The sequence below is a fragment of the Pelodiscus sinensis genome, chromosome 2 (genome assembly GCF_052426305.1).
Source record: "Pelodiscus sinensis isolate ZL-2025 chromosome 2, ASM5242630v1, whole genome shotgun sequence".
NCBI classification, from domain to species: Eukaryota; Metazoa; Chordata; order Testudines; family Trionychidae; genus Pelodiscus; species Pelodiscus sinensis.
This window is the reverse complement of record NC_143053.1, coordinates 183,928,180-183,950,132: the sequence shown is the minus strand read 5'-3', so window position 1 is coordinate 183,950,132 and position 21,953 is coordinate 183,928,180. Positions and strand designations below refer to the sequence as shown.

The 21,953-nt window shown below is 42.4% G+C and overlaps 1 protein-coding gene across 1 annotated transcript in view; it reads left to right on the top strand.

Moving 5' to 3' along the window:
• Nucleotides 1-21,953, top strand: part of LOC102456223 (collagen alpha-6(VI) chain-like) — an 83,170-nt gene that overhangs the window by 18,831 nt on the left and 42,386 nt on the right. The window contains exons 5-15 of the mRNA XM_089776604.1: nt 1,747-2,307; nt 5,282-5,839; nt 8,747-9,322; nt 11,681-12,244; nt 15,942-16,291; nt 16,390-16,468; nt 17,492-17,637; nt 18,225-18,317; nt 19,176-19,229; nt 21,493-21,564; nt 21,666-21,692. Coding sequence (XP_089632730.1) covers nt 1,747-2,307; nt 5,282-5,839; nt 8,747-9,322; nt 11,681-12,244; nt 15,942-16,291; nt 16,390-16,468; nt 17,492-17,637; nt 18,225-18,317; nt 19,176-19,229; nt 21,493-21,564; nt 21,666-21,692 — 3,080 coding nt within the window. The remainder of the gene's footprint in view (nt 1-1,746; nt 2,308-5,281; nt 5,840-8,746; nt 9,323-11,680; nt 12,245-15,941; nt 16,292-16,389; nt 16,469-17,491; nt 17,638-18,224; nt 18,318-19,175; nt 19,230-21,492; nt 21,565-21,665; nt 21,693-21,953) is intronic.

Sequence of the window (21,953 nt, the reverse complement as noted above, 5' to 3'; positions counted from 1 at the left end):
GAAGACTAGGTGAGCAAGGGGCCCTTATGGTGGATTCTGTTACATGGTCTTCCATAAGGATGAAATTTGTTTCAAAAGTTCCCTCTGAAAGCCATTTAAATCATGTCATACACCTAGCTATTTTCCACCCAAAATATTATGCTACCAAAAAAAGACAGGGAGATCCATTATCCAGGGAGTGGGATAGGCATGGGTATATGGGATCTGGGTGGGAGATGGTATGCAAGAGGAGGTGAGGGTACAGAGTTGGGCTTCCCCCCTCCCCTATACTGCACCCTTCTTCCGCAAAAGCTTATGCAAACGAAGCGCGGAGTAGAATATGACCATGCTTCATTTGCATAATTAATTAGGGGCCATTTTTGCACAAGAGGCTTTTGTGCAAAAAGGAGTTATGTAGATGGCTCCTTTTTGTGCAAAACATCCCTCTTGCACAAGAGCTGTTCTTCCTGAAAAAATGAGGAAGAATGGCTCTTGTGTAAAAACCTCTTGTGCAAAAATGGCTCCTAATTAATTATGCAAATGAGGTGTGGCTATATTCTACTCTGCGCTTCATTTGCATAGGCTCTTGTGGAAGAGGGAAGCAGTATAGACATAGGCTGGATGTTGATTGAGCCTGATCATTCTATCTACAGACAACAAAACCCTTCAGAAAATCTCCCAATATTTGTCTCCTTTGTTAAAAGTATAAAAAAGAGGAAGCAGTCTCCTCATAAAATTTTTCTAAATTTATTTTAAGTTGTATCAAGCTATGAGTTGATGGTGACCCCTCTGACATAAGATGAGAATGCTCATTCAACCAGGGTTCAGATTATATCAGCAGGGGCAGATGACCGTTTTGCGGGGCCCCAGGCAGCATAATTCTGCGGGGCCCCCCTTTTGCCACAGCGCATGCGTGGGGCTTTCTGAAGCGCGGGGCCTGTGGCGGCCGCCCCGTTTGCCCTGCCCTATATCCACCCCTGTATATCAGTGTCTTTGCTTTGCGGAGTTCAACAGAGTGGCAACATAGAGCCCTGTGCACAATTTAACTAGGGATTATGCCCTAGAATGAGTCACTTCAGAAGGTGCATCCTTTCAGATTGCAGGATCATGCTGCCAAACACAGCAGGATTTCCTGTGCCCGCCACACGGAGTGTTGCTTGAGAGTCTGGAATACGCATACGCCACTTGAAGAAATGCTGGATACTTAACTTTATAGTAACTGGTGTAGTTCTAGATGTTTGATCCTGATCTTTATCCCACTACCCACCCTCCTTCCACTCTGTTTCTGAGCCCTTCCTTGGGCTAATCATGGTAGAGAAGAAATCAGCTAGGTGGTCAGTCTGTGTAATCCCTTATGCCCTTTACAAGAGTACAAGAAGGTGAAGGATGTAGGTGCAGATCAAGAGACACTGTTGAAAAAATTTTCTGATCTTAGGCATATGGAGTGCACGTGCACTTAAGTTGTTTTACAAATAGGGATCACACACCCTAAAGAACTCCAATTATCATAAGGTAAGTAACCAGAATTTCTCAACCATTATTACTTTACATTGAGATTAAGCCTCCTTGTGCCTGGTTAACTTCACTCTATTTTCTGCCACTGTGGAAATGCACCATAGGTGTGTTCAAAACATATGTTATTGTGTAAACACTGGCTGACTCTGGGCCCTAATTACATGCCTATATGCTTTGGTGATTCTCTCCATGTTTCTCTCTTTACATTTTGTACCCACGTTAATTTGGAATACAATTTCTTTTTCCATATAGGATGTATGGACACAGAGGAAGCTGATATTTATATGCTCATTGATGGCTCAACAAGCATTTCTTCTGATGCCTTCAGAGAGATCAAACATTTTTTGAAGGAAGTGATTAAGATGTTTAACATAGGACCGAATAAAGTTCGCTTTGGAGCTGTACAATATTCACACAACTTTCGCACAGAGTTTAAACTTAATGAATACAACACAAAAAATGAGTTAGAGAAGGCCATTGACAACATTAGGCAAATATACGGGGATACCTATATTGGGGCAGCTCTGACTTACATGCAGCCACTGCTTAAAGAGGCAAGGAATCAGCGACCTGGTGGGGTGCCTTGTTACCTCATTGTCTTAACAGATGGGGTGTCACATGACAATGTAAAGGAGCCTGCTGAGCAGCTGAGGAATGAGAAGATCAATATTTATGCTGTAGGTGTTAAAGGTGCAAACGAAGAACAGCTGCATGAAATTGCAGGGCCAAACAACAAGCCTTTCTTTGTGCAAGAGTTTGACGCCTTGAAAACCATAAAAAATGAAATTGTTCAAAGGATCTGTACTGGGGAAGGTAAGGGAAAAATTGATTTTGCCCCCTCAGAGCGCTAACTGAATTCAGGACCTCCTGTTCTTTAACAATTTCAAGTTCAAAGCAAGCCTATTTCTCCTGCCTGAATAATGAAAATGTATCACTATATTTAAGGCACATTTGCATATGAGGTATCTTTCTGCAAGGCAGTTAAAAGTGATGCCATTTTCTTTCTTTTTTTATATATCTCTTACGAATATGTTCAGTGTATACTTTAAAAAAGCAAGAGCATTTTTATTTGGTTTCAATCAGAGCATCAAAACACTGCTTTTCCTTCTTCTTTTTTTTCTCAACTGTGTAACAAACAAGCTGGCTTTTCTGCTAAAGGGGGTAGTCCTACATCAAGTAGTGTGTTTTCCAACTTTTCATGTTATGTTGCTGTTGTCCCCAGTATAAATACCTGTGTCATCAACTGTTCAGATGCCAACAGAGCATTTACTCTCAGGCTACTCTCAGACTACAGTGACATTTAAGTTCATTGTCTTTGAAGACTATTGAGCAACACTATCTTACAAACTCCTGCCTCACACACACCACAGACACAAAGAGAAAGGAAAATAAATGCAGACTAAATTCTCTGACAGGTATGTAAAGTTGGTGTTTGTGATTGACAGGTGCAGTATTAGTGTTGAAGTCATACACTTATCTGTCTCTCCACATATATAAAAAAATTTCCCTGTGGGATGACAGAGTGGTGTCATCATATCATCTGTATCCTCCAGCCACCACCATCCACCTCAATCCTCAGCCACGTGGCCTCCCTCCTCCCCAGTGTTCCAGGGAAGCATGAACCCTGTGGCCTCCCCCACCCCCCACGTGTCACCTATCTCTCCCAGTGAGTGGGATAGGCATGGGTATACGGGATCAGGGTGGGAGATGGTATGCAAGAGGAGGTGAGGGTACAGAGTTGGGCCCAGAGCGAGGATGCAGGAGCAGGCTGGGTGTAGCGTGTCTGGTCAGGAGGAAGGGTGCAGGAGCAGTCTCGTGGTAGGGTTTTAGCGGCCAGAACAGGGGAGGTTGATGTAGGTAGTGGCTGAGGAGGAAGAGGGTAGTGAACATAGTAGTCATGGGGGGTGGGACTTGGCACATGTAACGGCCAGAGGGGGGGGTTGGCAAGTGTAGTGGCCAGAGGAGGGCAGGTTGGTGAGGGCAGCAAGCAGGGGGCACAGCCCCGCCTCCCAGAAGCTGTAAATCCCTGAATCTTTTATGCCTGTTTTGACTTGTGAACCAATGAATCTTTTTCTGTAAAGAAATGGAAGTGGCTCAGACAATAAACCACACATGTGCAGATGGTGAAGGCAGGGCTGGGGAAGGCATGCCGCCAAAACCACCTCCAGTCCTGACCCTTCTGCTGAGGCCCTGCCCTTTCCTGCCTGCCCTCCCCCATGTGGTATGCTCCCCTGACCTTTCCAACCACAGGCAGGGAGTGAGTGGGTGCATGCTTGCCCCTGATTCCCTAACCCCAGAGGAGGGCATGCCACGCAGTCTGGCTTGGCCTAGCTCGGCCTTTCCAGCCCCAGAGCAGTGGGGGAGGGAGGAGGGTGTACCACGTAGCGCAGCCTAGCCTATCCTGCCCGAGAGGATGCCACTCCTCCCTCCTCCAGCTCTGATGCACTGGGGGAGGGAGGAGAGTGTGCCCCACTGCCCAGCCCAACCCATCCTCTCCAGCACTGGGAGAGCAAAACACCTGTTGTAGACCTGGTGGGGCGGGGCCATGCTGGCAGTTTGGGAAAGCAAAGCCTTCCCCTGCCTTACACACCAGCTGCCAATGAAATCACAAGATCTCTCTCCCTTAGGTGCACATATGCACATGTCTAGCAAAATTCTCCTTAGCAACCCTGTTAGGGCCCAGTACTTGCCTTCGGCTCCCCAACATTGCTATTCTCCAGACAGAGCCCACTCATCCATCCACCTACCTCACTGTTCCCCATTTCCCAGCACAGTCAGAAATGTTAGCACCCACGCATCTACCCCAGACCATATGGTTGCCAACTTTTTAATCCCACATAAGCAAAGTCCCCTGCCCTGCCTCCTTGCCCTCCCCTTCCATGAGGCCCTGAACTGTGTTCACTCTGTTCCTCCTTCCACTGTCAATATTTCCCCTCCACCCTCACTTTCATTGGGTTGGGGCAAGGGATAGGGATGAGGAAGGGGATGAAGTCTCCAGCTGGGCGTGTGAACTCTGGCATAGGGCTTGGCATAAAGGTTCAGGGTATAAGCTCTAGGCTGGAACAGGGGGTTGCAGTATGGGCGGATGAAAACTTTGGCTGGAATGCAGGCCTGAAATAAGAGGCTCAGGTTGTGGGAGAAGGCTCTGGACTGAAGCAGAGGGCAAGCTCTGGGGTGGGGCTGAGAATGTGGGTTGGGGAGCAGGAGGAATCTAAGGGCTGAGCAGGGGACTGGGAGTGGAATGTTGGGTTCAGGCTCTGGGAGGGAGTTTGGATGACGGGGGAAAGAGGGGGGCTGTGGGCTGGGGGAGGAGGTTGGAATGTGGGATCCAGGTGACATTTACCAAAGCTCACAAAAAGCAGCCACCAGGTAACCTGTGGCCCCTAGGTACATGGGTTTCCTGGGATGTTCCTTGTACCCACAGGCACCATCCCGCAGCTCATGGTTCCTGGCTGACGGGAGCTGTAGAGCTGGCGCTTGGGCAGGGGCAGCACGCAGAGCCTCCCTGGCCACACATGTGCCTCGGGGCCACAGGGACCTGGCAGCCACTTCCAGGAGCTGCACAAAGCCAGGGCAGGTGGGAGCCTGCCTCAGCTCCAGGTCTCTACTGTGGCACTGACCTGACTTTTAATAACCAGAGCCAACCAGGGTCCCTTTTCAACCAGGCATTAGATTAAAAAACTGGATGCCTAGGAACCCTACCAAATCATTCTACCCCGTTAAGTCTATTTATTTATTGTAATGTACCAACTGAGTTATACTAATATACGTCTGTTTTCTTCTGCAGCCTGCAGAGAAATGAGAGCTGACATCATGTTCCTAGTGGACAGTTCTGGAAGCATAGGGCAAGACAACTTTTCGAAAATGAAAAGCTTTATGAAAGAACTGGTGAAGAAATCTGACATTGGTGCAGACCGAGTGCAGGTTGGGGTCGTCCAGTTCAGCGGCACAAACCAGGAAGAATTCCAGCTTAACCGATACTCTTCTAAAAGTGATATTTTCAGTGCTATTGATGGAATGTCACTCATGGGGGACATTACACTAACAGGAGGCGCATTGACATTCGTGTCTGATTATTTCAAGCCTTCCAAGGGTGCACGTCCTGGTGTCAAAAAGTTTCTTATCCTGATTACAGATGGGGTGGCAGGGGATGAAGTAAAATCTCCAGCAGAAAAGCTACAAAATCAAGGTGTCGTCATCTTCTCTGTTGGGGTATTTAATGCAAATAAAACTCAGCTAGAAGAAATTAGTGGGACGCGTAAGCTGGTTTTTTATGTTGAGAAGTTTGATATTTTGAAGCATATAGAAGATGAGCTCATCTTTAGAATATGCAGTCCCTATGAAGGTAAGTACTGCAGTTTTTAAATCATGTCATCTGTGTCTCTGTAGGAATTTTGCCTTGTCCAGATAGATGAGTATTGTAATAGAGTAAACAAACAGGAGTGCTTTCTGCTTGCAATGCTGACTTTTCTTGAAGATGTCTATAGAAATGAAATGTGTGTGAGAAAATGAAGGTAGAGTTTGGTTCACGGTGCTAGGAGATCTCTCTCACTAGCTTTTGTAGATGCTATATTGTCTCTCAAACAATTAATTTAAAGGTCATAATATTTTAAAAATATGTATATTGATGTGTATAAGAAAAGACTAAGGATCTAATTCTCGCTTGTTCTCAGGGTTCTTTGTGGTATTCTGGCAATGTCAAACATCCATGGGACTAATTCTTGTTTACACTAATGGCCTAGTTCTGCCCTCCCTTACAAGGGTGCAACTTCTGTTGAAATCATAGCAGTTGTACACGTCAATGAAAGTAAAAATGGGCCCTCTAGGTTCTATTTGCCTCATAGATTTGGTAGTGCTCATTTACCCAGGAACCCTGAATGGCCTGGAAGAAAGAGAAATACACACAGAGACATAGTCCGGCCCCTGTCCATTCTGCCACCAATACAACACTGGTAACTAGTTTTCTAGGACTGTGTATAGAGAGATGAAAATGGTAGAGAGAACCACATGCTATTCATTTTGAATGGGAGTGTGGAAACCAGTCCTGGACTGTGTGGAAATGAAGACTCACAGGAACTGAGTGTAACATGTTTCCTCCGTGGTGTCACTTGGAACTGGGCTACCTCTAAGCCATTGACCTACCACTCTGGGCTCCCTTTACACTGTACTGCTGTGACCAGCTTGCCAGGCCCTCTCCCAGGCACCAGCGTGCACTTTTACCAGCACACATACAGGTAGGGACACACCCAGCTGCAGTTACATAGATACTGTGATCAATTCTGCAAAGGAGGCTTCAGCTAAGGAACTTCTTAGCTACTCAGGCACACACTGCTCACTCTGGTGCATAAATCTAAAATTATACTGGCTTGTGCTACACACAGACCTATACAGCAAAAGCTCATGAAATTCCCTCCCCCCCCCGCACACACACACTGGGGAGAGAACATATATATCAGCTCTTTGCCTGAAGTTATGATTAATAAACACACTGATTTTAGATAAAACAAAAACAAGTTTAACTACAAAAGATATGTTTTAAGTCATTATAAGGGATAGCAATCAGATCAAAGCAGATTACCCAGCAAATAAAACATACAAATTAAGCTTTAACGTACAACAGAGACTGGATATAAATAGTAGAGTTTCACACTACCGCTGCGTCTAGATTACATCCCTCTTTTGACATAGGGATGTAAATTAGACACTTCGAAATTGCAAATGAAGCCAGGATTTGAATTTCTCGTGCTTCATTTGCATAATCACATCATGGCGCTATTTCGAAAGAGCGCCATGTCAAAACTAAAACCGCTGTCTAGAGACAGTTTTTTCGAAAAGGGTAGGCTTTTTCAAAAGATCCTGTAAACCTAGCAGACCTGGATGAGGGAATTTGCTGGAGCAGGGAAGTCTCCTGCCACCAGCAACCTCAGCCTACTGCCCCTCCCCACCACCGGTTCCTTTGACCCACTGCTGGCTGGGTGACATGTCTGCCATAGCCCCATTGCTGGCATAACACTGCTATCCCAGCAATGGGGCTCAGGCAGCCATGTCACCCAGCCAGCAGTGGGTCAAAGGAACCGGTGGTGGGAAGGGGCAGCAGGCTGAGGTTGCTCACGCGTCCCACTAATTTCTTCTGGACCCACTGCCATGGCACCAACCCCACTGCTAGGTGGCACATGGCCCTAGCTGATCTGCCCTGGTCCCAGCTAAGTTGCAGCGGTGGCACCAACTCCACTGCCAGCCGGCACCAACCCTGCTGCCAGGCTGACATGCCTGGGCTGTCCTGGCCATAGCTGGGTTGCCAGGCTGCCACTGCCTCACTATCACAACCTCACTACTGCCGCCGGGCTGCTGAGCCCTGTCCCCATTACCACCAGCCTCACTGTGCACAGGGCTCTCAGCTGTTGGCCCTCCTGCCCCATGGCGCTCTCATTCAGGAACATCGGTGGTCTTGTAGGACCACAGATGTTGCCAGACGGAAGAGTCCCGGTTTTGGGTGGTGCAACCTATAGTTCTAATGGGCTTCACGAAAGTCCCAGTCAGCCCTTTTTGGTTACAGCAGCATAGGCTCTTGGGGGCTGTGCAGGGATGGCAGGGCCTCAGCCTCCGAACTGAACATCTTTCTTACACAGAACAAAAATATTGCAATAGACCTTAAGCACAAAATAGCAAAATTTTCATTAATGCCTGGTGGATCTCCATGCATTTCAGTGCTGTTGCATGGATGCAAATGGCAGCAGAATTTGGCTCATTTCCATTAGTAATCAGTACATAAAACTGTGAATGGTGATTGTATAACTAGGGCCACAGTAATTTGACTGAGCTCCAAAAACAACAATCTTAAAATAAGTTTTTGTGTGAAACAAAAGCTTTTAATTAGTGCTTGTATTCTATTAGAATACATATTCATAGATTTTAAAGGGCACAAGAAGTCATTATAAACCTCTGGCCTGATCCCATTCTGTTATGTTGTTATTCATTTCTTTCTCCTGCCTCTCTGGATTTTAGATGTAATTGAACCCACCAGTTATTTTAGGATTAGTGGTTAGGCTCTTCAGTTATGGACGGGTGGATTTCCCAAAAACATGCCTAACGTAGGATGTTCAGTTGTGTTACTGCCACCAAAAAGTGATCCAAATTCACAAGCTTTGCTTGAATGGAAAGGGCTAGTAAGAAGGGTTCAGTAAAAATCAGTATTTACTTACCTCTTTGTACTTCTTTGTTGGTTTTTTTTTTGTCCTTTGTTTTTTTACAGAGTGCAAAAGGATAGAAAGATTAGACATTGTGTTTGTGATAGATGAATCAGGAAGCATAAGTCGCGAACAGTACGAGACCATGAAAGAGTTCATGATCACTTTGGTAAAAAAATCTGATGTCGCTCCAGACAGAGTTCAATTTGGAGCAGTAAAATATTCTGATGAACCAACAATGCTTTTCTACCTTAACGAGTACAATGCAAAATCCAAGATTGTGGAGGCTATCCAGAAAGACACATCTCGAGGAGGCTCAACGTATACAGCCAAGGCAATTGCCTACGCAGAATCTCTATTTGCTAAGGAGCATGGTAGCCGCAAAGACAAGGGAGTTCCCCAGATTCTTATAGTGATAACAGACGGTGTCTCCCATGATACCGCACAGCTCAATGACACAGCCAAGAGATTAAGAGACAAGGGGATTATTATCTATGCTGTTGGGATAAAAGACGCAAATTCTGGTGAGCTTTTGGGCATGGCTGGTTCAGAAGACAAATATTTCTATGTGGATACATTTGAAGGACTCAAAAACACATCAGTAGTAGTATCTGATACAGTATGTGGTGATTCAAAACCAGGTAAGTGTTTGTTTTACTATTCTAGACCATTTAAACTTTCCTCATTTTATTTAAAAATTGGCAAAGAAGGGGAGGCAGATTTCTAATATTTCAAAGCAAAAAAAAAAAATGGGTTGTGCCCACCAAAGCTCATGATACTAACTATATTTTTGATAGTTTCTAAGGTGCTATGGGACCACTCATTTTTTAAGCTTTTTTTTTTAAGCTACAGACTAACAAAGCTACCCCTGAGAATTTTAAAGCAAAGTGTGTATATATCTAACTTTCTATAGTAAAATGCAGGACTATGTAGCACTTTAAAGACTAACAAGATGGTTTATTAGATGATGAGCTTTCGTGGGCCAGACCCACTTCCTCAGATCAAATAGTGGAAGAAAATAGTCACAACCATATATACCAAAGGATACAATTTAAAAAAATGTACACATATGAAAAGGACAAATCACATTTCAGAACAGAAGGGAGATGCAGGGGGGGGGAGGAAGGAAGGTAAGTGTCTGTGAGTTAATGATATTAGAGGTGGGGAAAGTGAGATGTCTGTGAGCTAATGGTATTAGAGGTGATAATTGGGGAAGGTAGTCGGGGTCTGATATCTGTTTTGACACTTCGCCAAAGGATTAATGCCCACAAAACAGATATCAGACAAGATCACAAAGAAAAAACTATTTCTTGCCATTTCAACCAGAAAGGACACTGTCTCAATGACTTAACCACCTGCATTCTGCTACAAATACCTTTTACATCTGCACTGGAAAGGGAATCCTCTGAACTGTCATTTATGTTAAAATTCGACACTCTCCAGAGGGATTGAACAAAGACCCCAACTACCTTACCCATTACCAAGATAGCTTCCCCAATTATCACCTCTAATACCATTAGCTCACAGACATCTAACTTTCCCCACCTCTAATATCATTAACTCACAGACACTTACCTTCCTTCCTCCCCCCTCCCTGCATCTCCCTTCTGTTCTGAAATGTGATTTGTCCTTTTCATATGTGTTCATTTTTTGGTATCCTTTTGTATCCTTTGGTATATATGATTGTGATTATTTTCTTCCACTATTTGATCTGAGGAAGTGGGTCTGGCCCACGAAAGCTCATCATCTAATAAACCATCTTGATAGTCTTTAAAGTGCTACATAGTCCTGCATTTTGCTTCAGCTACACCAGACTAACACGGCTACATTTCTATTACTAACTTTCTATAGTATTCTTTTCTTTTTTGCCAGCCAAGCTATGGGCAGACAGGGAAGTTCCTTAAGTTTATCCTTACTTGATCTTATAATTGAGGATTTTCATGGCTTAAATGGTTGATATTATTGTTAATTTGTTCAGGTTCAAAACCTTAATGAAGGTAAAATTAGGGCATTAACCTTTCATTTTAAAAGGCCTAAGTTCCAGTTTTAGTTTGATTAGACTAGTTAAAGGGATGGCCGATTATTTATATCACAAAAGCATCACATGTTTGTCCTGGTTGATGAGCTCCATTGATGAAAAAGGTAAGAAAAGGCTATTAGGGGGCTATTGCAAGTGGCAATGGAAATGCCATGCAATTATGAGGATATTTACACCTTGAAGACTGCTCAGTGACATCTTCTAGTCCAAGAGTTCTCAAACTGTGGGTCGGGACCCCAAAGTGAATTGTGATCCTATTTTAATGAGTTCACCCAGGCTCATGTTGGTCATGACCTAGGGCTGTCTCTAGGGAGGTGCAGGGCCCAGGGCAACCCCCCCTCTCCCTCGAAGACTCTACCCCCACTCAAGACTCTACCCTTCCTCCAAGCCCTGCCCCTGCCCTCCCCTGCTCCACCGCCTCCCACTCCTATTGCACTCCTTGACTGAAGCACTCTCCCCAACATGACATGAGTTGAGGAATTACCAGGGAGTCTGGCGCAAGGTGGTAACAGGAGTCACCCTCCCCTCACCACAGCAGGAAAAAAAGAATCAACAGGATGTGTGCAGAACCATAAAAACAATCATACATTATCTGGGATAGGGATGTAAAAGATTAGTCGACTATCCGATAAACATTTGCTTATCAGATAGTCTTTTGACTAATCGACTAGTTGATGTCCCCCCACTCCTTTGCTGCCTCTATGAGATAGAGGCAGGAAAGGGGAACAGGAAGAGGTACTTCCATTGACTAGTCAATTAACCGCATTTTAACATCCTTAGTCTAGTACTTGCAAGCCTTGGACCTGCTCTCACCTTCCCCTGCTTCCTTGTTCCTTAGTCTTCTATCTAATGATATTGAAAACACTTTGAGGGCAGGGATACTAGTTTTTCCTTGACTATATAGAGCTAATACAATATGAGGAATTTATAAATAATAAGCTATTTTCCTTTTCAATTTCAGAGTGTGAAATTAAAGCAGATCTTGTTTTCTTGATTGATGGCTCCAATAGTATAGATCCAAATGACTTCATCAAGATGAAGAAATTCTTGGAATCTGTAATCGATCTGATTTTTTATGAACACAATGTTCAAGTTGGCATTGCCCAGTACAGTGACTTGTATAAAAAAGAAGTCGACCTAGGTGCTTTTCCAGGCAAAACAGAACTGAAAGCTCGAATTCAGAACATTAAACAGATTACAGGATATACTTTAATTGGAAGTGCACTTACAAATGTGAAGGAATTCTTTGCCCCATCAGGCAGCAAAAGAGCAACAAGAAATGTTCGACCAATTTTGCTGGTACTCACTGATGGGGAGTCACAGGATAATGTTGCTGAACCAGCAGAAAATCTGAGAAAGCAAGGTGTTGATATGTATGCTATAGGAGTTGGGAATATTAATGACTTCCAGCTCATGCAGATAGCTGGTGCCGCAGAAAGGAAGTACACTGTCGATGATTTCAGTAAGCTGAAGAGCATTAAAAAAAGATTAGTTGACGATGTATGCAACCCTGTTGTTCCTACAAGTAAGTATAAATGACTAAGGGGGGAATTTAAATTTCAGTTCTGGACTAAGGTCCCACCTCTAGAGCTATTTTTCTTCAAATATGCTCTGTTTTGACCATCACTGAGGACGACTGCTGAAAGCCAAGTTTGAATGTTCTAGCTACAGCACTTATAAGTTACACTGGCCCAAAATGAATGACTAGAACACGCAGAGGAAATGCTTCATTTACATGCTCCGTAACACAAAAAACACTGCCCCTGTTTGGTTCTGACTTTCAAAATAATCTAGGGGATCACACACTTTGTTGCTTTTACAGGCCAAGATCACTGCATGCACCCAGGGACTCCTAGCATTCATCTGTCCCCACACCCCGCAAACTCTGTGTGCTCCTCTCCCATTACCCTCTATTTCTGGGATTCACTGCAACCCCATCCTCCATGGCAGGGGCTCTGTTTCATTCATATCTTTGTTCCCCATTCTCCTCCTCTCACATCAGGGGCTCTATGATTTCCCCCACCTCTTCTCCCCTCCCCTCCCCCCCACACATACCTCCAGTTTCCTCTTCTCTCCTCAGCATTCTTTTTTCTTCCTGTCAGCGAGATAAATAATTACAGATTTGGCTGAAGTTGCCTATTCAAAGTTAGCTGTTCAAAAGGAGATGCCAGTTCAAACGTTGTTTGTATTTCACCCAAACAGTCAGAAGAATGCCATCAAGTTGATGGTAGGGTCCTGCTGCCCACCCCTTGCCAGCCTTCAGGGGTGCCTGGAGCTCCCCATTTATTAGTATTGACCTACATATGAAATAGAATTGACAGCATGACTTCTAGGTGTATTGAATAGATTATTAGTATAGATAGCATGATTGACTCTAAGAACATTTTTCAGTACAATGCACTGATAAAGTGCTAAGTTTCATTCTGCTTAGCTGCTGGGTTTGGGTTGGGGAATAATATGAAACTGAGTCCAGTTTTGCTCTGATAGAAGTAAACAACAAAACTCGCCTCAACATCAGTGAGAGTACAATTTGTTAAATGATTCAGATGAACAAAATAATTGTAACTTCAAAATACTTTTTCAGTTCATTACAATTACTATGTTTGGAAGTGTTTCCCTTTTCTTTTCAGCAGAAGTACGTAAACTAAGGCAATTTTATTCCTGATGTAAAAGATGAATTCAGGTTAAATTTGGTTCACATATGGTTTAAAGAACTTAAAGACCTGTCTGTACATATTGGAAAAATAACACAGCGGGGCACAGACTATCCAATAAGTTATTTGACTGCATTGCATTCTTTTTATTTCAGAAGGTTGAAAAAGCTACCGGAGGGAAGCTGTTCTAGATTTGATCTTATCAAATAGGGAGGAACTGGTTGAGAATTTGAAAGTGGAAGGCCGCTTGGGTGAAAGTGATCATGAAATCATAGAGTTCACAATTCTAAGGAAGGGTAGAAGGGAGAACAGCAAAATAGAGACAATGGATTTCAGGAAGGCGGATTTTGGTAAGCTCAGAGAGCTGATAGGTAAGGTCCCATGGGAATCAAGACTGAGGGGAAAAACAACCGAGGAGAGTTGGCAAGATAGAAAATATGGCAAAAGACTGCCTTGGCTTACCCAAGAGATCTTGCAGGATCTAAAAATAAAAAAGGAGTTATATAAAAAATGGGAAGTAGGACAAATTACAAAGGATGAATATAGACAAACAACACAGGAATGCAGGGGCAAGATTAGAAAGGCAAAGGCACAAAATGAGCTCAAACTAGTTACAGGAATAAAGGGAAACAAGAAGACTTTTTATAAATACATTAGAAGCATGAGGAACACCAAGGACACGGTAGGTCCACTGCTCAGTGAGGAGGGAGAAACAGTAACAGGAAACTTGGAAATGGCAGAGATGCTTAATGACTTCTTTGTTTCAGTCTTCACCGAGAAGTCTGAAGGAATACCTAACATAGTGAATGCTAGTGGGAAGGAGGTAGGTTTAGAAGATAAAATAAAAAAGAACAAGTTAAAAATCACCTACAAAAGTTAGATGCCTACAAGTCACCAGGGCCTGATGAAATGCATCCTAGAATACTCAAGGAGCTGATAGAGGCGGTATCTGAGCCTCTAGCTATCATCCTTGGAAAATCATGGAAGACAGGAGAGATTCCAGAAGACTGGAAAAGGGCAAATGTAGTACCCATCTATAAAAAGGGAAATAAGAACAACCCAGGAAACTACAGACCAGTTAGTTTAACTTCTGTGCCAGAGAAGATAATGGAGCAGGTAATTAAGGAAATCATCTATAAACCCTTGGACAGTGGCAAGGTGATAGGGAAAAGCCAGCATGGATTTGTAAAGAGCAAATCATGTCAAACCAATCTGGTAGCTTTCTTTGATAGGATAACGAGCCTTGTGGATAAGGGAGAAGCAGTGGATGTCATATACCTAGACTTTAGTAAGGCATTTGATACGGTCTCACATGATATTCTTATCAATAAACTAGGCAAATACAACTTAGATGATATTTAGGGGCTACTGTAAGGTGGGTGCATAACTGGCTGGATAACCATACTCAGAGAGTAGTTATTAATGGTTCACAATCCTGCTGGAAAGATATAACAAACAGCGTTCTGCAGGGGTCTGTTTTGGGACCGGCTCTGTTCAATATCTTCATCAACGATTTAGATATTGGCATAGAAAGTACACTTATTAAGTTTGCAGATGATACTAAGCTGGGAGGGGTTGCGACTGCTCTGGAGGATAGGGTCATAATTCAAAATGATCTGGACAAATTGGAGAAATGGTCTGAGGTAAACAGGATGAAGTTTAATAAAGACAAATGCAAAGTGCTCCACTTAGGAAGGAACAATCAGTTTCACACATACAGAATGGGAAGCGACTGTCTAGGAAGGAGTACGGCAGAAAGGGATTTAGGGATTATAGTGGACCACACACTGAATATGAGTAAGCAGTGTGATGCTGTTGCAAAAAAAGCAAACATGATTCTGGGATGCAGTAACAGGTGTGTTGTGAGCAAGACATGAGAAGTCATTCTTCCGCTCTACTCTGTGCTAGTTAGGCCTCATTTGGAGTACTGTGTCCAGTTCTGGGCACCACATTTCAATAAGGATGTGGAGAAAATGGAGAGGATCCAGAGAAGAGCAACAAGACTGATTAAAGATCTAGAGAACATGACCTATGAAGGAAGGCTGAAAGAATTGGGTTTGTTTAGTTTAGAAAAGAGAAGATTGAGGGGGGATAGGATAGCAGTTTTCAGGTATCTAAAATGGTGTTATGAGGAGGGAGAAAACTTGTTCATCTTGGTCTCTGATGACAGGACAAGAAGCAATAGGCTTAAACTGCAGCAAGGGAGGTTTAGGTTAAACACTGGAATAAATTGCCTAGGGAGGTTGTAGAATCTCCATCTCTGGAGATATTTAAGAGTAGGTTAGATAAATGTCTATCAAGGATGGTCTAGTCAGTACTTGGTCCTGCCATGAGGGCAGGGGACTGGACTCGATGACCTCTTGAGGTCCCTTCCAGCCCTAGTATTCTATGATTCTATGATTGATCTGCCAGCTATTGTTTTATTTTCCTGTTCATATCTGACTGTATTATACTATTACCATTATTCTTTCGCTTAAGCTCTGTCCACCTCTTTTTCTCTTTTTTTCCACCTAAATTTCTTTGTGCATTAATCTATGATATTTTGTTTTGTATTCTTCCCTACTATAGCTTGTTTTGTGGATATTGTTGTGGGATTTGATATCTCTTCGCAAAAGAGAGGTGACCATTTATTTGATGGACAGTTCCAGTTGAAAACATATCTCCCTGGCATTCTGAAAGCTCTTACATCCTTAAGTAGTCTGAGTTGCAATGTAGGAACAAAGACACAGAGCAGTGTGGCTGTTTATCTGAGCAACACACTTACACCTGGGTCTTCAAAGTTCGAAATTGACAGCGAGAAAATTCTGAACATCCTAAGAAATCTCACCATCAATACAACATCTTATCTCAATAGCAACTTTCTGGAGTCGCTTTGGAAAACATTTACAAGCAATTCTGATGATCAGAATCGAAAGAAGGTAATCTAGTCTCTTACTTTTGGCCTGAAGTCTCTTTGTAAGTTGTTTTAATTCTGCTTTTGAGTTCCTGTGATTTGAAACTGCCTATCTTCCTTTAGGTTTTACTTGTATTTTCAGATGGTTTGGATGAAGATGTGGAAAAACTTGAACAAAAGTCAGAAGAACTCAGAAAGAAAGGTATTTTAAGGTGGACAAATACTTACATTTCTCTGGGAGAGTTTATAAGAATGTTATATAAAGCTCTTATGCTGAAGAAAGGCAGGGGAAAAGGGACGGAAGAAAAGCTAAAACTTTCCCTTTTAGCAGCCAAGATATTACATCAGGGGATGCTATATGAAATGGAGATGGAGAATGCCACTAATTCAGAGTGTTACATCCTAACCCTGCTTTGCATTGTTTGACTGAAGCTTCAGTGCATGATGGGGCGCAATAACCCACAGTCATCACCAAGTGATGCAATGTCATGAAATAAATATAAGAAGAGCAACAGATTTATTCAGCACCTGTCACTGGGACCAGAGTTCAGAAGGGCTCAGCATGGCGAACCTGAGACTGTAGTGCTGGCGGCTTGATTCTCAAATGGTCACAAGCACCCAATGTGCCTCGTGAGCCCTTGTGGAAATCTGGCTACTTACTCTGCTGTATACACAGGAGCTGAGCACTTCTCAGTGTCTAGCCCACTGTGTGGGTGCTGAGCTCTTCTGAAATGTCTGGCCGTGATACTGGGATATTTGTTTCCAGTCTCCTGTATTTCACTGTTGGATTTATCACAGCTGATGATCTAGCCTAGTGTGTTTCTTCTCTTCAGCTTTAAACTCCGTTTCAGTACAAGACAGTGTTGTTATGAAAATTAAAAACTTGGCTTCAGGTGAAAGACTAAAATATCCTGGAAATAATTGTGCCAACAGCCACAGTAGCTTCATGCTCAAGCTTCACTCAGAGAATTCATTCCATAGTTGCTTCTGATTCTGGATTGCCATTGGCTCATTTAATTTCTGTAAATTAATTATGGACTCTTAAAAGTAACATGTGAAGATAAATTATTATTTTCATTCTCTAATCTATAATCTTTATTTTTAGCCTTATAATAAACTGAACTCCTGCACACAAAGGTTCCATCAACCAGATAATTGTCTAAGATTTTCATTTGAATAATTTTTGTGTTATGTTTTGCTCACTTATGATCAATGTTTTAAATAGGCTTGAATGCACTGATAACGGTTGTTCTGGAAAGAGCCTCTAATTCTCATGAGCTTCAGTATATTGAGTTTGGAAGAGGATCTGAATACAATAACCCACTAACCATAGACAAGCAAAATATTGCCAACGCTCTAGCCCTCTCTGTGGTAAGTCATTCAGAGAAGCTCCAGTGTTTAGATAGAGATGTGATGGAGGCCCTAGCCATTTTCTTGAAGAACTGAACGGGCCTGATGCCTGAGAAGAGTTCAATAGTCAGGGAGGGCAAGATTCTCTGGTATGTTCAGGCTGCTTCGTGCCCAAGCTGGTGTCACAAACCAGGCCTAGAGTCATCGGTCTTAGCCATCTGTAGTGTCCTGCCACGTAAAAGAATCTTCTCGTGTAACTGGAGAAGCCCCCTTAGCCTGGCAACTGCTGGAGCAAGGACTGTGGCTGGTGAAAAGAGGGGATAGCCCAACAATTCCTCATGGCTGGAATGTCCTCTTGGAGTATTGGACTGCTGGTATAAAACAGAGCAGCGTTGGGGACCAGCTCTTGTTATCAGATAGCCCCAGTTTCAGGGTGCTGCAAAGGCCTGCTGCACTGGTTGCTGTTCCGCCACCGCTGAGAATTCAGCCTGGAGAAGGAAAGACATAATCATGCTCCTCCTGAATTAAATGCAAAACTCTCAGTGTCTTAAAAGTGCTCTGGATAAGGGAAGTATGTATGAAAAATGAGGCTATTTCTTCTTTTCAAGAGCAACATGGCTGAAAGGATATGCTGTTCAGTGCCTTGCATGTGCATTGGGGACGGAGGTGCAGCTGGCTACCGAGGGGGACAAGGAGATAAAGTAAGGATGTTTTTGTGACACTTCACTTAGATTGTAATTGTACAGAGGCCAACCAAGGCCAGGGAAATTCAAATGTTGGAGCTTTATAAGATTTGTATTGCCTTTGCTTCTATCTGTTCTCCAGAGTTTGTCTACCCTTTAAATGCTACAGTTATGCTGCTGTAGTACTTCAGTACAGATACTACCTACTCTGACAGGTGGGATTATTCTGTCCAAATAGGCAATCCACCTCCCTGAGAGGCAGTAGTTCGGTTGATCAAACAGCATATCTGAGGGTTTTTTAATATATATTGAATTGGTTCCTAAAGGCATTAAAATAATCTGAGGTGAACAAATAAAAATACTAAATACAGCATAAAAGACCTGTTGTACATTGCTGGCTGGCACAACGATACTAAAAAAGTATATTCTAGTAAGCCTAGCTGGGTAAAATCAAACCAGCTGTAAAGTTCCAAGACAATAGTGGCCTTTCTTCTGTTTTTTACAGGGTTTTTTTAAAATTGTCATTTAAGAAAAAAAGTCAAGATTCCACACTTTGTTAATGTTTAGCACTCTTTTAGGTGACTTAGACACTTCTTTTATAATTCCTAAAAGATGCTGGGATATTAAGGAATTAAAACAATCTGTCTCTGAAGTTTATCTTGCTGTGCATTGTTGAACCCATTTTTCCAAATTTTTAAGAGTGCTTTGAATATACAGTCAACAATGGAATGAAATTTGCAATGACCAAACTAAAACTGCTGTTTGCAAACTTGTTCCTAAATAAAGTACCATATCAGGATAATCCTTAAGGTTTACCTATTTTTTAATTAAGGAGAATTTTGGTATTTGTCTTTACTTTTACTATCTGAATTTCAGGGAGCTAAAGGTGTAAAAGGCCATGCAGGACACTTAGGAGAAGACGGAGAGCTGGTATGTTATAAAACTTGACTCCATTTTACTAAAATGAAAATACTTCAAAACCAAGTGCCCACAAAGATTTTTATTTTGTCAGTATGAAAAAATAATGTAATAAACTCATAGGAAAAGAGTGATTTCCAAATCTTGATTCCAAATAAATTCTTGCCATAAAATAAAATTGTCACGTGTTTTAAAAAACTGTCAAGATTCAACACTTTGTCAATGTTTAATACTCTAGAATGGTAAGTAACTTAGAATCCCTTTTTTTTGTTTAATTTTCAAATGAAATTGGGGATCTCTTGGAGATGAATTTGCATAAATTCTTAATTAAAAAATCCTATTGGTCTATATGAGAATGCAAGAGTTATAATTTTTCCAAATATTAAGAAATTAAAATGATTCTTCCCTGACTTCCTGCTTTAGTACACGGGTGAGGTTTCTTGACTTCTCAAGGTAACTTCCAGGTCTATATTTCTATGGTTCTATAAACTAAGGCTAAAGAGAGAAATCTAATTTTTGTCACGTAAGTAGGCAAGTATTTGCATGTCAATTACATACTTACTTTGCACATGTACTAGTCAATGTATGTGTATAAATTGGTGCACAAGCATTCTTGTAGAGTTACCTAGTTAGTTAGGAACTTATTGAGCCATATATTTATATAGAAATCCCCAATAGTGTACAAAGTAGGTAAGCATTTGCATGCACGAGGATGCTACCACATTGACTATTGTAATTTTTTGGTATTGGCAAGCTGCTAAGGCAGAAGAAAGACACTAGGAAACATTTTCTGCCCATGTGCACAGCTCTCATTTATAAATAATTGGATTTCACGCCTTCTGTCTTTCCACATACACATCTTGATTCACATTAGATTACTCCACTTTTACACCAGTGTATAACTTTAACTTCAATGTAGTACACGGGCATAACACTGAGTAATGGAATGGTGACACTAGCCAAGTTTACACGAGAGGGCAGTGTTGAACTAAGGCATGCAATTCCGGCTATGTAAATAGTGTTGCTGGAGTCGACATTCCTTAGTTCGACTTACCACAGCATCCTCACTGTGGAGGAGTCTTAACTGTCAGCTACCCTGACTTGCTCCGGTAGAGTCCCAAAGTCGATGGGAGTGTGATTAACAGTTGATTTAGAGGGTTTTTACTAGACTTGCTAATCAACCCAGCCTCAGGCCCATTTAAAGGAGACAGTATTTTCAGTTTTGACTATTTCTGTTTCAGATTGAAAAACCCAAATGATAACACAAATATTATCCATCCTATTTTCCACTCTCTTCAACCATACCTGGGAAAGATGTGGCTGTGGGGTTACCGCTTGTAGCAGAATATGCACGGGTGAATTAAGATAGCAAATATGCATGAATGTGGGTCTGACGAGTTAAACGGCATGAGTAGCAACATGAGAAGTACACCAGAGAAACTATTCTAGCATTTTCTGAGAGGCCAATTAAATCATATTTAATGTTTAACTTGGGTTCACAGTACTATGGAGCAGCTTCCTGGCCCCACTTGTTTTGCATGGCTCAGGTGGAGCTAAGATGCAGATGCTGCCTCATCTCCCCTTCTGGGGAGAGGATGAGTCACAAGAGGATGCAGAGCCAGCAAAGTTGGCTCCTGCACCATGTCATGCTCCTGTGTAACTGAGAGAAGAATTCAGCCTTTGCACTGTGCTCACTGAAGAAAAACTGAAGAAAGCCTGTGGGTTTTTTGTCCAGTGGACCTAGGTCTTTAATGAAGCAACATTCTCCCCAGTCCTCCTCCCACCTCACCCTCCCTCTCTGAGCAGGAACTCTCTAAGCAGAGGAGTAGTAAGAGCAGAATGAGGGGAAGTGCCCACCACTATTCATAACGGAGCTGAGTAACATCAGTGAGCACTTTGCATTTTTTAGTTTAGCACTTTTGTTTGCAGTCTGCAGACGGATGAGATTACTTTTTCATACTAAGTTGAAAAACATACGTAACCATCGGCAGCTTGCAGTGTTTTGTAAGCACTTTGGAGAGGAACTACTGTGTTTTTAACTGTATACACACTGAACTCAACCTGTTGCTTCTCGGGCTTCTGAAACATCTCGCTCAGGCAGGGCTTGCTCAGAGATTTACCGTATTCATTATCATACACACTCCTTTTCCAGTGTTACATTATCTCATGAATAGAGTCACCCTCTGATCAAATATATGATCACTCTCCTCACAAATCTTATACTTCATTTAGTAGGCAGAATATACTAAGTTATTCTTCATTCTTTCTCTTTCAGGGTTCAAGAGGACTAACTGGGCTGCCGGGAGAACAAGGGATTAAGGGATGCGAGGGTAGTAGAGGTCTTAAAGTAAGAATCTACTGCTAACATAATTTTAACTTAACAAAATGTCTTTGCATTTACTGTTTATTTAACTCATTCAAGCAAATATCTGTTGTAATTCTTTTCAGGGATACCGAGGAATATCTGGTCAAAAGGTACAGTACTGATACTTACGTTCTGAAAAAACTTTGTTTTGATCTGACTACAAATCAGACGAGGTGGTTGAAAGCATAAATAAGAAATGAAAGTGCATTGGAGGAGGAGGAAGAAGAGAAAAAAGGTATACCCTCACCTTCATCTAGACACAGAGTTTGAAGATCTTTGGTATGAATCTGATGGTGTTTATAGGCTCAGTTCTGTGGTCTTTACCCAAGTGTAGATTTGTTGACTCTCAAGAGAATAGAATCAGTTCCTAA